At 49.3% G+C, this 15,897-nt stretch overlaps 1 protein-coding gene across 1 annotated transcript; it reads left to right on the top strand.

The window, feature by feature from the left end:
- Positions 1 to 6,080: 6,080 nt before the first annotated feature.
- On the top strand, positions 6,081 to 15,575 carry LOC114105405 (aflatoxin B1 aldehyde reductase member 3). The gene is made up of 7 exons (XM_027951878.3): positions 6,081 to 6,396; positions 9,682 to 9,869; positions 10,038 to 10,142; positions 10,718 to 10,814; positions 11,051 to 11,150; positions 13,929 to 14,058; positions 15,170 to 15,575. Exons 1-7 carry the CDS (start codon positions 6,183 to 6,185, stop codon positions 15,329 to 15,331), a joined length of 996 nt encoding a protein of 331 aa, XP_027807679.1. The 5' UTR covers positions 6,081 to 6,182; the 3' UTR covers positions 15,332 to 15,575.
- Positions 15,576 to 15,897: the final 322 nt, after the last annotated feature.

The following is a 15,897-nucleotide window of genomic DNA, read 5'->3' as shown; positions in this document are numbered from 1 at the left end:
AAAAAGGAAATGAACCTTCTGCATTGTAAAAGCGAAATCTCATTCTTCAGATGCAATCTTCAAAAATTAGCAATTACGTATCTGGGAGTGTCGCTCAGTGGTAGAGCACCTGCCTAGCATGCACCAGACCCTGGATTGATCCCCAGCAACACACATACACACACACACACACACACAGAGCAATTATATCAAGACACTTATGCCTCTTCAACTGTTTTCTGCTTTTCTTTGCATGTATATGGGGGCAGGGGGTATATTGAAGGTTGTACCTAGTAGTGCTTTACCACTAAGCCACATTGCCCTTTTAATTTTTATTTTTTATTATTATTTTTTTTCAAGGCCTAGGACCGAACTCAGGGTCTTGCACATGCTAGGCAAGCACTCTGCCACTGAATTAAATTGCCAACCCCTTAATTTTTATTTTGAAACAGGGTCTTGCTAAGTTGCCCAGGCTAGCCTTGAACTTGTGATCCATCTGCCTCAATTTCCCAAGTATTTGGGATTGAAGGCATGTGCCACTGTGCCCAGCTGTCTTCTGCTTTTCATGTGGCCAGTGACATCATTATACTTCATGACAGAAGACAAATATTGACATTGTGATTAAGTCATGTATTTATTATCAACTTTCTTGAGAAATGGAAATCCAGGGCTTAATATTCAATTAACTAGGCATCTGGCCCTTTGAAAGTGACTTGGACTCTGTCTTTGGCTGATCCTGTTAGAATAGTTGTTCTTCTGTGCAGATACACACCCTGCCTTGAGAAAGGAAATGCAAAAAAACCTGAGAAATAAGTTTTGGTTTATGATGAGGTTCTTGTTGGTAGAATTCTCCCCAGAGATTGTCTTCATGTAAAGTTATGTTGCTATGAGTTAAAGAATATGAATAACCAGGCACGGTGGTGCACACCTGGAATCCCAGCAGCTCAGGAGGCTGAGGCAGGAGGATCGGGAGTTCAAAGCCAGCCTCAGCAAAAGTGAGGTGCTAAGCAATTCAGTGAGACTCTGTGTCTAAATAAAATATTAAAAAGGGCTGGGGATGTGGCTCAGTGGTTGAGTGCCTCTGAGTATAATCCCTGGTACCTGCTCCCCCCCCACAATAATATGAATAAAGAATCCCCAAGCCCTGAGACTAAAATAATATGAGAGCATTTGAGTATTTTGTGTTGAGTACAATGGCCCTGCCCTGACTAGACTGCATAATTGAGATGTATATTTATAGTTTTTTGAGCAAGGTGCAGATTCTCTGACATGCTGATTGGAAGCGCTCACAATCTTCACAGAGTTGGTTGCATGCATTGGGTAGAGCACATTTAGGAGGAACTGCCGATGCCCGAAGCCTGCAAGTCAGGGAATTACCATAGAACCACAGGTAGCAGAGGCGAAAAATACTCTCTTCATTCAAAAATAACACAATTCTATTTCTCCATTTTAATAGCATTTTCTGTAGATGAAAAAAGATGGAATCGGTTGGCAAATCACTCTGGACTACCAAAGCTTAAGTCAAAGGGGCCAGTTTTGCTCCATCAGCATTGAACATTCATGACAGAATTATTGCAGTTACTGGCAGTTGGCATGTGAACTTGGACTTGCTAATGAATGGGCTTTTCAATATTTAATCAGGCAAAAGGCGGGGGGAAAAACCTCCAAGTGCTTTCACCTGTCGAGATACGCAAAACACATTCTCTTCCTTTAACAGAGTTTTCAATATGCTTCTGGATTATTTTATTAACAGGTTAGACAAACACTAGTACAAAAATATCTGTCACGACAGATGTCCAAACACTTTATTATTAAAATGGAACTAGGGCTCAGTTGGTAGAGTGCTTACCGCACATGCAAAAAAAAAAAAAAAAAAAATAGAACCAAAGGTGGGTGCCATGGTGTCCACCTGTAATAACAGCAAATCAAGAAGCTGAGGCAGGGGGATCACAACTTTGAAACCAGCCTGGGAAACTTAGCAAGACCCTCCATCCCTGCCAAATGAAAAAGAAAGTGGGGGCTGGGGATGTGGCTCAAGTGGTAGCGCGCTCGCCTGGCATGCGTGCGGCCCGGGTTCGATCCTCTGCACCACATACAAACAAAGATGTTGTGTCTGCCGAAAACTAAAAATAAATAAATATTAAAATTCTCTCTGTCTCTCTCTCTCTTTAAAAAAAAAAAAAAGAAAAAGAAAGTAACTGGGTAGCACACATTCTGATAATGGCTCCCCTGGAAGAAAAGTTCTCACTGCACACATCCAAGACTATGTGGAACATAAATGGGGGGTCGTTCGAGGGAGGCGCACATCTGTAATCCCAGCAGCTTGGGAGGCTGAGGCAGGAGGCTCACAAATTCAAAGCCAGACTCAACAATTTAACGAGACCCTAAGCAACTCAACAAGACCCTGTCTCTAAAGGACTGGGGATGTGGCTCAGTGGTTAAATGCCCCTGGGTTTAATCCCTAGTACTCCCCCAAATCCAAGCAATATTTCTCAAGTAATCTTTCTTTTCTTTTTTCTTTCTTTCTGACTTTCCTTCCGTCCTTCCTCCCTTCCTTCCTTCCTTCCAAAAACTTACAGGTTGGGACTGGGGTGGTGGCTCAGTGGTAGAGCGCTTGCCTGGCACATGTGAGGTACTGGCTTCGATCCTCAGCACCACATAAAAATAAATAAAGATTTAAAAAAAAAACTTACAGGTGTTCGTAATAAACACATAACTAGCTAGAGACTGGCGTTTCATTACTGTGGTCATTTGCTCTCTCCTGAGCTTTGAACTTAAACCTTCTGTAGCTTAACAGTGCCTTTTCCTTGAGCTCATTTATTTCTGGATCCCAGGAGAGGAATTGTGTAATATAAGGGGAGGTCCTACCTCTCTGATTCAGCATTCATTAATGGTATTTTTTCAATCAAACCCACATAAACTGGGTTGTGTCCAAAAATGGGACCCGACAGGAGAGGATACCATCGAGGACCCAGCATGTGGCTTCCAAGGCCATGTTCATGATAAGTAGCTGCCCACACTTGAGGGACAGAGACTGTCTCTACCACCGCTTCCCTCAAATCACTGGATTTGCCATGTCTCTGAGATTTGCTCCCTGATAGGAAAGCCCACGCCAGCAGCCAGAACACCGCAGTCGTCAGCCACCGTCAACTGGTTGGTATTAATTTTACCTCTTCTCACAGGGGTGTAACTGCACCTCCTTGTGGTTTTAACTTGCATTTGGAGATAGTTTGAATCTTTAGCAATCCAGTTTTGTGGTTTGGATGTGAGGTGTCCCCCAAAACCTCCTGTGTGAGACAATGCAAGACAGTTCAGAGGAGAAATGACTGGCTTGGGGGGGTCTAAACCCAATCAGTGAATTAATCCCCTGAGAGGGAGGGATTAACTAGTGGTAACTGAAGTGGTGGGGTGTGGCTGGGGGGAGGTGGGAATTAGGGTGTGGCTTTGGTGTATATATTTGTATCTGGAGAGTGGGATCTTCCCCTGCTTCCTGATCGTGATGTGAGCTGCTTCCCTCTGCCACGCCCTCTGCCATGATGTCCAGCCTCACCTTCAGCCCAAGGAATGGGGTCTGCTGTCTATGGATCGAGACCTCTGAAACTGTGAGCCTGCAAATAAACCTTTCCTTCTTTAAAGTTGCTCTGGTTGGGTCCTTTAGTCGCAGCAGTGAAAAAGCTGACTAAAATAGGTTTTTTGAGATATAATTTACATAAAATAAAAATCACCAGTTTTAAATGTTGGTCCCTTATACTTTTTTTTTTTTTGGTACCAGAGGTCGAACTCAGGGGCACTCAGCCACATCCCCAGCCCCATTTTGTATTGTATTTAGAGACAGGGTCTCACTGAGTTGCTTAGTACCTCACTGTTGCTGAGGCTGGCTTTGAACCCAGGATCCTCCTGTCTCAGCCTCCGGAGCTGCTGGGATTCCAGGTGTGCACCACCACACCCTGCTCCTTATTCTTCTTTGTAGTCAATTATCTCCCCCAAATTTGACTCTTGGCAACCACTGCTGAACCCAGGGCCTTTTGTATGCTAATAAATGTGACTTTTCTAGAATTTCACAAAAATGGAATCATGTAACATAGGTTTTTGTGTCTGTTTTTCGTAGCAAATATTTCTGAGATGCATCAGTGACAATGTGTGTATCAGTGGCTCACTCCATTTTATTGCTGACTTTATCGTATTCCATTATAAGACTAGACCACAGTTTATCCATTCGAAAGGTGATTTTGGTTGGAACATTGTGAATGAACTGGTATGAACGTTTGTGTATAAATCTTTTTTTGAATATGCTTTTATTGCTCTTTACTACATATCTAGGAGTATGGCTGCTATCACATTCAAGGTATATTTTTAACTTTTTTTTTAATGCAAATTCTCACCATGTTGCTCAGGCTGGCTTTTAACTCCTTAGTTCCAGATCCTGCCACCCCCGCCTCCTCAATAGCTGGGATTACAGGTGCATGCCATCAAGGCTGGCTGTTTAATTTTATTCATTTTTGGTACTGGTAATTGAACCCAGGGGCACTTAACAATTGAGTCACATCCCCAGCCCTTTTTTGTATTTTATTTAGAGACAGGGTCTCACTGAGTTGCTTAGGGCCTCTCTAAGTTGCTGAGGCTGGCTTTGAACTTGTGATCCTCCTGCCTCAGCCTCCCAAGCCTCTGGGATTACAGGTGTGCATGACCACACCAGCTTTCCTTTACTTATTTCTTACACAGATGGACAGCCAAATCCCGCCAGCTGGGACCCATGCAGTTTCCCTGCATTGGCTTCCTGTAACGTCGGAATCTAAGGAATGACAGGTGAATTTCTTGGGTTTTTCTTTTTGCCACTCATAGATCTCAGATTTAAAGCTGAAGAAGCCAGCAACCTGGAAATGCCAACAGGTGAATACAGGAAAAGTCCCAATTAAAGTCTCGTTCTTATGAAATCAAGAGAAAAGGGGTAGGGCAGCAAGATGGAAAAGCTGGAGGAAATGACTGCTTTACTCCAGTCAAACACCAGAGAACAGAAACTGGGACCTTATCACCACCCAGGTCTGCAAATGTTGGATGGGGAGCTCAGACCTCCACCCTTCCAGGCTGTCAGGAAACACCCCAACCTCTCAGGGTGGTTAGAGAAGCTGGGCAGGAGCTTGCACGTTCCCCCCTCCCAGACAGCACAGGCCTCCCAGCCCCACCCAGCAGTGTCTGTCCATGGAGACCCCTCCAGGAGCCTGGACCCCCCACCCCCAGTTGGCAATAATGAAGACTCCCCTCCCACCCCCAACCAGAGCAGTGTCAGAGGAGGCCTAGTGCAGTGTCAGGACATTCACTTCTACGCTAAAGAGGCTCCTCACCTCCCAGTGGGGTCAGTAGAGGCCACATGGGGAGCAATAAGGAGATCTGCCACTCCTGATCACTGGAGGCCTGGTGGGGAGACTGCATCTCTACCCTCCCCTGGCAATAAGAAAGCCCTTAAAAGTACCAGAAGAAACCCACTAAAACAGAAGGTTTAAATAAAATCAAGAGTCTCATAGCAAGCTGGGCACAGTGACCCGTGCCTATATTTCCAACTACTCAGGAGGCCAAGGAAGGAGGATTGAGTTTGAGGCTGGCCTCTGCAACTAGTGAGACCCTGTCTCAGAATAAAACAAAAAGGGCTGGGGATGTTGCTCAGTGGTAGAGCACCCTGGATTCAATCCCCAATACCACACACACACACACCAAGCTCTTAATAGCCCAAAATTTTAGGTTTCAATGAAAAAAACAAAACAAAAAACTGGTCATATAAAGAATCAAGAATATCTTGCCGTGCGTGGTGGTCGGTGCTTGTAATCCCAGGGGCTTGGGAGGCTGATGTAGGAGAATCTCAAGTTTGAGGGCAACCTGAGTAATTTAGGGAGATCCTGTATCAAAAAAAAAAAAAAAAAAAAAAAAAAAAAGGGCTGCGGATGTGGTTCAGTGGTAGACCGGGTCACGCGCTGGCAGCCACAGCCATGCCCCAGGTTGCGCAACGGGGTTGAAGCCGGTCCCAGCCCCACCACAACCGTGGTGCCAGTGGCAGCCACACACTCCCGCCCCTCGCCCGCCGGCCCCGCCCCTAATGGGCGGGACCCTGCCAGCTTCTTAAAGCAGCGTCCAGGTGTGGGTGCGTGGGGAGGCTGGTGCAGCCCGGGCTCCACGACCTTCAGTCTGACTTTTCTTCCGCTACCGCCGTCATGTCCCGACCGCTGTCGCAGGCCCGGCCCGCCACGGTGCTAGGCGCCATGGAGATGGGGCGCCGCATGGACGTGCCCACCAGCGCTGAGACTGTGCGTGTCTTCCTGGAGCGCGGGCACACGGAGATAGACACTGCCTTCGTGTACGGTGACGGCCAGTCCGAGAGCATCCTAGGCGGCTTGGGGCTCGGGCTGGGCGGCAGCGACTGCCGAGGTAACAGTCACCCCTGACCTCGCCCTGCACTGCGCAGAGCTCTCCCTTCCCAGCTAGCTTCGTCCTCTAGGCACCGACCTCCCGAGCCTGTCCCACAACTCCTCAGGCACTTCTAGCCTCTAACAACTAGCTTTTCCCTTACTCCTTTCTTCCTGTTTCCCTTCTGGGAAGGTGGCCCAGGACCCTTCCAACAGCGTTGCCCCAGCCTTGGTCTAGCCTGGATCCACTGGACCAGTTCTTTCCGGCTGGAGAACATTGAAATCTGGTACTATGCAGCCCCACCCATCTCGTCCCTCTCAAGGCCAGCCTCAGCAATTTAGCAAGAACCTGTCTCAAAAATTAAGAAGGACTTATAACTCAGTGGTAATCAACCCTGGGTACAATCCTTAGTACCAGGAAAAAACCTGTCCTTATCCCTGGCATTCTGGAACGCTGCCCAGATCTGACTTTGTACCTGGCAGAGGACTTCCTTATTTGCTCAGGTCAGCCTTTCTCTGGGTCCTAGAGGTAGTTCCTAGTAGCTGGCTGCAGGTGGCAATTGGGTTGCCAGTGCCTCCTGCTTCATCAGGTGGCAGCCCTGGGAGTCCCTAAGAGGGTGGTGCAACTAATCCCTTGAAAAAGAAGAGAGAAATGGACACTGGCTCACTCTAGGAGGCTCAGGTCTTAAAGGTGGCTGGGCAACCCTGAAGGGGCACCTCCCAGGAAGGAGCCCTGGAAGAAATCTCCCACAGGGGAATGTTGACCTTAGAGAAAGGAAAGAGTTTTGCCAGGGAGGGAGTAAGAGGGGAAAGAGCTTCCAGGCAGTGGGCATGGGTGTGCAAAGGTAATGAGATCTGGTGGTGCTGAGGGGGCTGGAGGAACCTATGAAGTGTCAGGGGAAGAGGTGTGTATGGGGCAGCTCTGATGCCATTTCAAGTGCTTGCACACAGTGAGGCTTAGACAAGTTGGCTGTTGCTTTCTTTTTCTTGGTGTTTGTTTTGAGATGAGGTCTTCCTACTTCACCGAAACGGGTCTCAAACTCCTGGGCTCCCATGATCCTCCTTTAGTTTTTGAAGTGCTGGGACTATCAGTGTGTGCCACCCAACCAGGTGATTTGCTTTCTTCTTTTATTTCCCCTCCACATTTTTTTACATTGGTGCATTATCTCTGTACCTAATGATGGAATGTGTTGTTCCTTATTTGATAATGCACGCAATATCACAATGTGAAATCTCATGGTTGCTTTCTTCTTAATATCGCCCTTAGCTTCCTTCCACTCTGGCTCTTTCCTCTGTCCCCCTCCAATGGAGCCTTGCTCTTTGCTTCACAGTGTTAGACCAAGATGCAAGAAAAGACCACTGACTCCAATTAAAATGAAATTAAAGCAAGCTTATTATTTCGACCGGCCGGGCTGCCTCTCCCACCCAAAACCCAGGAACAAGACAGCCCCGAAGCTTTCCTGCAGCCCAGCTTTATAGCCCAGAAAGTTACACAAAGGGGGGTTACAGATAACAGAACTCTGACAAGCATAACACAAAGGCTAGTTTACATTTTTGCTGGCCCTGACATCAGAATTTATGAAGGTCATTAGAGCCTCAGAGAGGGTCGTTATCTGGCCAGGGAAGGCCAAGATTTGTGAGGCGTCACTAAAGTTTCAGAGAGGGCTTCTGTCTGGTCAGAGAGACAGGCATGGGTGAGTTCAAGGCACGGGCAGGCATTCCAAACTAGTTCAGAATTTGCAGTAATTTATAGTAAAGCCGAAATTAGCTTTGCATGGCTTTGTGGCAAGATGGATCCAATTTCAAGAGAAAATCAGGGAGGTCTATCACACAGCATGATAGATCTGGAACAAAAGGAGATATGAGTATTTCAATGCCGCCCTCTTTCTAGAACCCCTGGCTGTCTCTCAGTGAGAACTCTGATCTTTTATTTCTGATTTTTTTCCCTTTTCTTTCCCAACACCTACTTCCCAGGGTTTGCTAGGCCAAAGTCCCAGATCTCAGATCTAAAGTTAAGTTGACATGAAGGAGGGAAAATGTGGTGGGATGCTAAAGTTCCAAATGCATACTTCTTCGAACTTGTTCTCTCCCGGGTCTCAAGGGCACTGGGGACTGCCCTCTGACCTGCCCAAGTGACTTTCCAAACACGGAAAGCAAGAAGAGGACTCTCCTCTCACCCATCTGTCCAACTAACTCGGCTTCTCACAGGGGCAGGGAGAAAAGCATGAACTCACCTGGAGGCCCCTTGCTGGCCTGTGTTCTCGGGAGCAGTCTCCAGCTGATACTTGCCCTTTCTCTCCTGGGAGCCCCGAGTTCCAGTTGTGCCCTCCCACTCTTCTCCCTGTCCCCACACCTGTGTTTCATCCATACTGCATTCAGGGTCATCTTTCAAAACTATGACTTTGACCATGGAGTTCCCCACTCAAAGGTGTCAGTCCCCTAAAGTCCCTGGATGCAGTTAGGGCTGGTTGGTGTCTGGTCTGTGGCCCCTTCTATTGCCCCATGTATGCAACCGGAGACTGGTGCCCTGAGCTGTAACTAGCAAGCATGGCTCCCACACAGGACGTCCTTGCCCTGGACTCTTGCCTGTGTCCCCATGCTCTGGAGTGACCCTCCCACTTTTCCTCAACTGGTGGCCTCTGACTTACCCTTGGAGATTCAAATTATGGTTCTGGAGAAAGCCTTCCTGGGTGCCTAGGTAGCTGCATGCCTCTGCTCCAGGCTTCTCTAGTACCTTGTGAATATTCCTGTCTTCCTTTCTCCTGAGTGGCCCTTAGACTCAGTCCTTGAGGGCAGGGAGCCCCTTCCTTTGCCAACCCCTGTGCCTTATATATGATCACCATAGTGAGGCCATCAGCAGCTCAGACTTTGGCTAAGTCTGATCAATCGTCAGGATTTCCCTATAAGATATCATCTTTTGCTGGATGCGTGGCACACTCCTGTAACACCGGAGGCTTGGGAAGCTGAGGCAGGAGGATCCTGAGTTCAAAGCCAGCCTCAGCAACAGTGAGGTGCTAAGCAACTCAGTGAGAGCCTGTCTCTAAATAAAATACAAAATAGGGCTGGGGAAGTGGCTCAGGGACCAAGTGCCCCTGAGATCAATCCTCCATTCCGGAGGAAAAAAAAAACAAACATCTTTTTCACTCCCATTTTACAGTTGAGAGGATTGAGACTCAGAGAGATTAAGAAACTTAGTCAAGGCCACAAAGATAATGGCAGAGCTGGGATATGAACCCAGATCTGTCTCTTAATCGTTATCCTGATGTTTGGTAAACTGGCTTGAGCTTCCATTTCTCTCCTCAAATAGTGAAAATTGCCACTAAGGCCATTCCATTGGGTGGGATGACACTAAAGCCTGACAGTCTACGGACCCAGTTGGAGACATCACTGAAGCGGCTGCAGTGTCCCCGAGTGGACCTCTTCTACCTGCACATGCCGGACCATGATACCCCCGTGGAGGAGACGCTGCGTGCCTGCCACCAGCTGCACCAGGAGGTGAGGGTGGCCCCAAACTCTGGGCGGTCACCTCTGCTCTGCTCCTCTTCTTGGCACTACCAGGAGAATGGAGGCACCTGGGCACCCAGAGCAGAGCGGGGGACACACCCGCCACCCCAGTGCCCCCTTCCTGGTCTCCTGGTTCTGACTGTGTTCTCGCCCCCACAGGGCAAGTTCCTGGAGCTTGGCCTGTCCAACTATGCCGCCTGGGAGGTGGCTGAGATCTGTACCCTGTGCAAGAGCAACGGCTGGATCCTGCCGACCGTGTACCAGGTGAGGCTCCCTGGTGTGCCAGGGCTGCAGAGGCCCCGGGCTCCAGGGCTCTGCTGCTCCCAGGTTTCCCTGCCCCTCGTGCCCTCTACCTATCAGCCACACCCCTGCTCAGAGCCTGTGGGAGGCTCCCAGGTGCCCTCAGACCGAGCTCCCCAGCCTGCCCTGGGCACGAGCTTGCTTCGTGCTTCAGTGCGCACCTTGATCCCTTCCTTCCATGCCCCGCTCCCTGGGAGAGGTGCTCAGGTCTCAGTTAAGTGGCTCTTCCTCTGGGAGCCCCTCCTCACAGTCCCAGGAGCCTGACATCTCAGGCTCTGTCCTCCTCCCCCTCAGACAGTAAGTGTTTGTGCACCACTTGGTGCCCAGCGCTTGTGACGGAACTTACTCGTGTAGTAAGAAAACGTCATCAGAGTTAATTTTCCACGGGAATAAGCCCTCTCCACTGCTGTTTGTCAGCACAGGTCCTGATTGGCAGGGTCTTAGGACCATTAAGTTCCGAGCTGAGGGTTTTGTGGGTTACATCTGATGTCCCTTCCCTTGACACACCCATACTCTCCACCTGTCCCTTCTCCCTGCAGGGCATGTACAACGCCACCACCCGGCAGGTGGAAACGGAGCTCTTCCCCTGCCTCAGGCAATTTGGACTGAGATTCTATGCCTTCAACCCTTTGGCTGGTATGGGCTGGTATGGGACAGGCCCTCTGGGGGGTGGTGGGCATTCCTGCCCTGTCTGTGCCTATTCCTGCCCAGGTAGATGCCCAGCCCAGGCCCTGGGAAGTAGAGGGGGCTTTGACAGACGCTGGGCTGCACCCCTCGTCCCTCTTGGGTCCCTCCTGCTCTTCAGTCAATATCTGTGAGGGGTGTCAGCCCTGGAAGTGGCCTGGGCTGGAGTGTGATGCATGCTTCTGCAGGGGGCCTGCTGACCGGCAAGTACAAGTACGAGGACAAGGACGGGAAACAGCCGCTGGGCCGCTTCTTCGGGAACAGCTGGGCTGAGATCTACAGGAATCGGTGAGCTGGGTGGATGGTCAGGATGGGACGTGGGTGGGTTCCCTTAGTTTGAGACAGTGATCCCTGAGGCTGCTTTCCCGGGGCAGCCTCTTCCCCTGCTGCTCAGAACTAGGTCTCTGGGTTCCCAGGGGCTTTACGGCGCCCCTTCTCCCCCTTTGCTGTCCTCATGGCCTCTAGGAAGGGACCTGGGGCTGGGACGTGCATCCCTGCTTTCTTCCAGTCTGCACTGTTGTCTATTCCCTGGGAAGAGCTCCTCCAGGGTCCACAGCAGGGGACAACTGTGGATGGACTTGGGGGAAATTGGGACTTGGTGCTGGCCCTGTCCCCTGGGGCACGCTGAGTCTTGTAAACTCTTGGCAGTAACACTGTCATCAGTGCCTCAAGTCAGTTGGTTGGACAGCTGTTGGGGCCAGCCACTTTTTCCCTTCCTTTTCTTTTTAAAAAAATATTTTATTTCATTCATTTATTCATTTGCACGAAAGATTGAACCCACAGTACTTAACCATTGGGCTATGCCCCCAACCCCTTTTATATATGTGGCTTTTATATATATAGTGGTGCTGGGGATTGAACCCAGGGCCTTGTGCATGCGAGACAAGGACTCTACCAACTGAACTATATCTATACCCAGTCCCCATTTTATTTTTTAAAAAATATTAATTTTTTAAATTGTAGTTGGACACAATATCTTTATTTATTTTTATGTGGGGCTGAGGATGAACCCATGGCCTCACTCGTGCTAGGTTGTGCCTATCTAGGTTGTGCCTGTCTAGGTTGTGCCTATCTAGGTTGTGCCTGTCTAGGTTGTGCCTGTCTAGGTTGTGCCTGTCTAGGTTGTGCCTGTCTAGGTTGTGCTTATCTATCGCTGAGCCACAACACTAGGCACCGCTTCCCACACTTTTACTTTTTGAGACAGGGTGTCACTAAGTTACTGAGAGTCTTTATTTATTTATTTTTGGTACCAGGGATTGAACTCAGGGGCACTCGACCACTGAGCCACATCCCCAGCCCTTTTTCATTTTTGAGATAGGGTCTTAGAGTTGCTTAGCGCCTCACCATTGCTGAGGCTGACTTTGAACTCGTGATTCTCCTGTCTCAGCCTCCCGAACTGCTGGGCTTACAGGTGTGCACCACGCCTGGCTGCTGGGAGTCTCTTTAAATTGCTAAGGCTGGTCTCAATCCTTCTGACTCACTGAAATTATAGGCATGTGCCACTGGTACCATCTAGGGGTTCTGGGTTCTTTGTCTCTGTTCAGAAAAGAATTGAAGAACAGGACACACAGAAAGGAAGCAACGAAATAGGTTTATTGGTTTTTTTTTTTGTTTGTTTTAATCTTTATTTTATTTATTTATTTTTTATGTGGTGCCGGGGATTGAACCCAGTGCCTCTCGTGTGCTAGGCAAGCGCTCTACCACTAAGCCCCAACCCCAGCCCTGAAATAGGTTTATTGTAAAAGTGACAGAGATAGACTTCTCCAGAGAGAAGGGGCCCCAGAGCTGGGAGTCTGGTGGGGGAGTTTTGACCTGTGCTTTTTATGGTCTCTGGAATTTCCTCCTTTCCTTATCTCCTTCCCCATCTACATGCTCCTCGCTATCATCGATCAGTGCCCCCTCTGTCCACGCAAGAAGTTGACCTCATCAGAAGACCCTCTTCTTGCCCCTTTATTCTGGTCCTGCCCGCGACCTCCTCACTTATCATCTTGCCCCGACTTCCTGTGCCCTTCTTTTTTATTTTTAATTTTTTAGTTGTCAATGGATCTATTATTTTATTTATTTATGAGAATCAAAGCCAGCACCTCACCCATGCTAGGCAGCGCTCTACCACTGAGCCACACCCCCAGCCCCCTATGCCCTTCTTCATCTCCCTCACCACCTGCAAATAGATCATACTGTACACAGAAATTAACCTTGGAGGCTTGACTTCTGCAAATTGAGAAATAGTTCTCCAGCAGTCCAAGGGGACGTGTCAATTTAATGAATTAAAGAACGGCAGCATACCTCAGATCACAAAGTTAATTCTAGATATTTGCTTTTCTTTTTCCCCCAAGGGAGGGGAAGGCAGAGCAAGTCAAGCAGTGTGCAGGGGACCCCAGTGCTGGTTTCGTGAAATGGCCAGGGACGAAGAGGCAGAGCATCTGATATTTGTGCTCACTTTGGGTACTTTGCTGATTTAAAGGCTCATCTGCACACCCCCACCCCCCCGGGTTTCAGGTCCTTCCTGATGTGTTTAGGAACCATGGCCCTGGTCTGTGCTTCTCAAGTTCCTTTTTGCTTGTGCCAGGGAGCAGGCCTCAGCTCTGGAAAATCAGGGCCTGATGGTCTTCTCTGGTGCACCCTCTCCTGTCCACAAGGCATGATCAGTTTGTCACCTCTTGTAGTCACTATATGGGACAGGCAGGGAGTGTTTCCTTCACTGAGCAGATAATTGAGGGCAGGGAAGGGAAGTGGCTTAGCCAAGGCCACAGAAGCTGGACCTGGGCCCAGAACTTGTCATGGGTCCTTCCTGTGACCCAGGGCACACAGATGTGGTGCTATAGGTACTTGAGCATCCTGATTTGGGAGCTGCATTGTTACCGCCTGCTGGGCATGTTAAATGCCAGGATTCTTGCCCAGTGCATCCCCGGACTCAAAACAGGGCACCTGGAAATCTGCAAGTATTCTGAAGTTCAAAATTTAACACTTCCACTTGAGGATGCTGGTCTCAGTGTGTCTAGGACTGGGCCACCCTGGAAAGACCCCAAGGTACTGACCCCTGTTCCACCCTCCCCACCTGCTCAGCTTCTGGAAGGAGGACCACTTCAAGGCCATTGCCCTGATGGAGAAGGCCCTGCAGGCCACCTATGGCACCAGCGCCCCCAGCATGACCTCGGCCGCCCTGAGGTGGATGTACCACCACTCGAAGTTGCAGGTAACCAGCTGTCCCTGGGGCACAGCTTCTGCTTTTATATTAGGGGTGGGGGTGAGATAGGGAAGAGGGGAGGGGGCTATACAATTATTCAGCTATTTCTGTGATTACTCTTTTTCTTCCTCTGAAATGGCTCAGTTCTTTTGGGTGGCCTTCCTGTTGTTCTAGAGCAGTTACTGAAGTGCCAGCTTACCATATTGGCTCAGAGATGCTATTTCATTTGCCTCAGTTCCCACAGCTTCATGTGGTAGGGAGTAAGTAAGGATTTGACTCTGAAATCTGCATTTATGTTTTTAGTTTTGTGGTTTTTTTCTTGGTCCTGGGGATTGAACCCAGGGTTCTCTACTACTGAGCTATATCCTGAGCACCCCCCCCATTTTTTTTTTAACTTTTTGAGACAGGTCTTGTTAAGTTGTTGAGGCTGGGGCTCTCCCTGACTTGGCCTCCCCAGTGGTGGGATTACAGGCTACCATACCCAGTTCCATTGTTTTAACCATTAGCAATTATTGCCTCTCTGCCTGCCCATCCTGGACAGACCCCAGCTCTACACCTGTGGCTGGGGACCTCCCTCTCCCCCTGCTGCCCCAGTCTTCCTGACTGGTTTCTCCAGGGTGGGCATTCTAGGGAAATGGCTCCCCTTTAGCGAGCATCTGTTAAGCCCCAGACCTGGGGCTGGGGATATGGCTCAAGTGGTAGCGCGCTCGCCTATCATGCGTGAGGCACTGGGTTCTATTCTCAGCACCACATGAAAATAAAGATATTCTGTCCACCTAAAACTAAAAAATAAATATTAAAAAAAAAAAGAACCAGACCTGGAGCAAAGTACTTCGTGAAATATGTAATTGCTACAGCCACCCTCCAAAGTAAAGGCAGTTGGAAATGGAAAGTGACCAGCCCTACCCCGCTGCTGAGGCTCTCTACTGATGAGACATGGAGGGGTGGCTCTATGAGCCACATGGCTGTGACTATTTGGGGGCAACAGAAATTCTTGCCAGAATAATAAAAGACTTAAATAATGGATCCAAGATCTTGGCAGGGGCAGGGCAGGGAGGGACATATGATTGGAGCCACTGGACAGAGAAGCATGCTGAAGTCTGGCCTTCTCCCCTTATAGGGCGCCCAGGGGGACGCCGTCATCCTGGGCATGACCAGCCTGGAGCAGCTGGAGCAGAACTTGGCTGCAGCTGAAGAAGGGCCCCTGGAGCCAGCTGTTGTAGATGCCTTTGATCAAGCCTGGCACCTGGTTGCTCACGAGTGTCCCAAATACTTCCGCTAGGCCTGAACCCGACTTCGGGTGCAGAGCACTGCCCGTCCTCTTTTTGCTACCCTGGCCAGTTTTAGCCTTCAGTTGATTTGGCCCTTCTCTCCCTCCTCACCACAGTTCGCAGATCATTTTTCTTCTGTTTTCTTACAATACTCCCAGATGCCTTCACAATGCGGGGCCACCTGAGCTCGGCCCCAGCATCTCCCGTTGAATAAAGTTGGCACTTGGCCTGGCTGAAGCCCAGGCCTGAGGTGAACATGGTGAATATTTCCTCTGCTGCCAAAGGCTGCTTTCTGCTGTTCTGGGGGAGGAGGAGTATGGGTTGAAGTCTTCAAGCAGCAGGGTCTCCCACCCCCCACCTCTTGAATCTAGCTTGCCCTTTCAACAGCGGGTCTGCGAGTGGCCTCACTCTCATGTGCCTGATGGATAGAGGGCCATGCATGACGCTGATAGGAAAAGCAGTGGCCTTCCTCCCCCTCGCGCCCTATCAACAGGGAGGTTTTCACCCAGCAAAGGAACAGACCATTCAGCAGCAGTGGACACCAGTGGGGTGCTCTATCTAACCTGATCCCCAAACT

The sequence above is a fragment of the Marmota flaviventris genome, chromosome 10, assembly GCF_047511675.1.
Source record: "Marmota flaviventris isolate mMarFla1 chromosome 10, mMarFla1.hap1, whole genome shotgun sequence".
Classification (NCBI taxonomy): Eukaryota; Metazoa; Chordata; class Mammalia; order Rodentia; family Sciuridae; genus Marmota; species Marmota flaviventris.
This window is presented reverse-complemented; position numbering and strand designations above follow the sequence as displayed.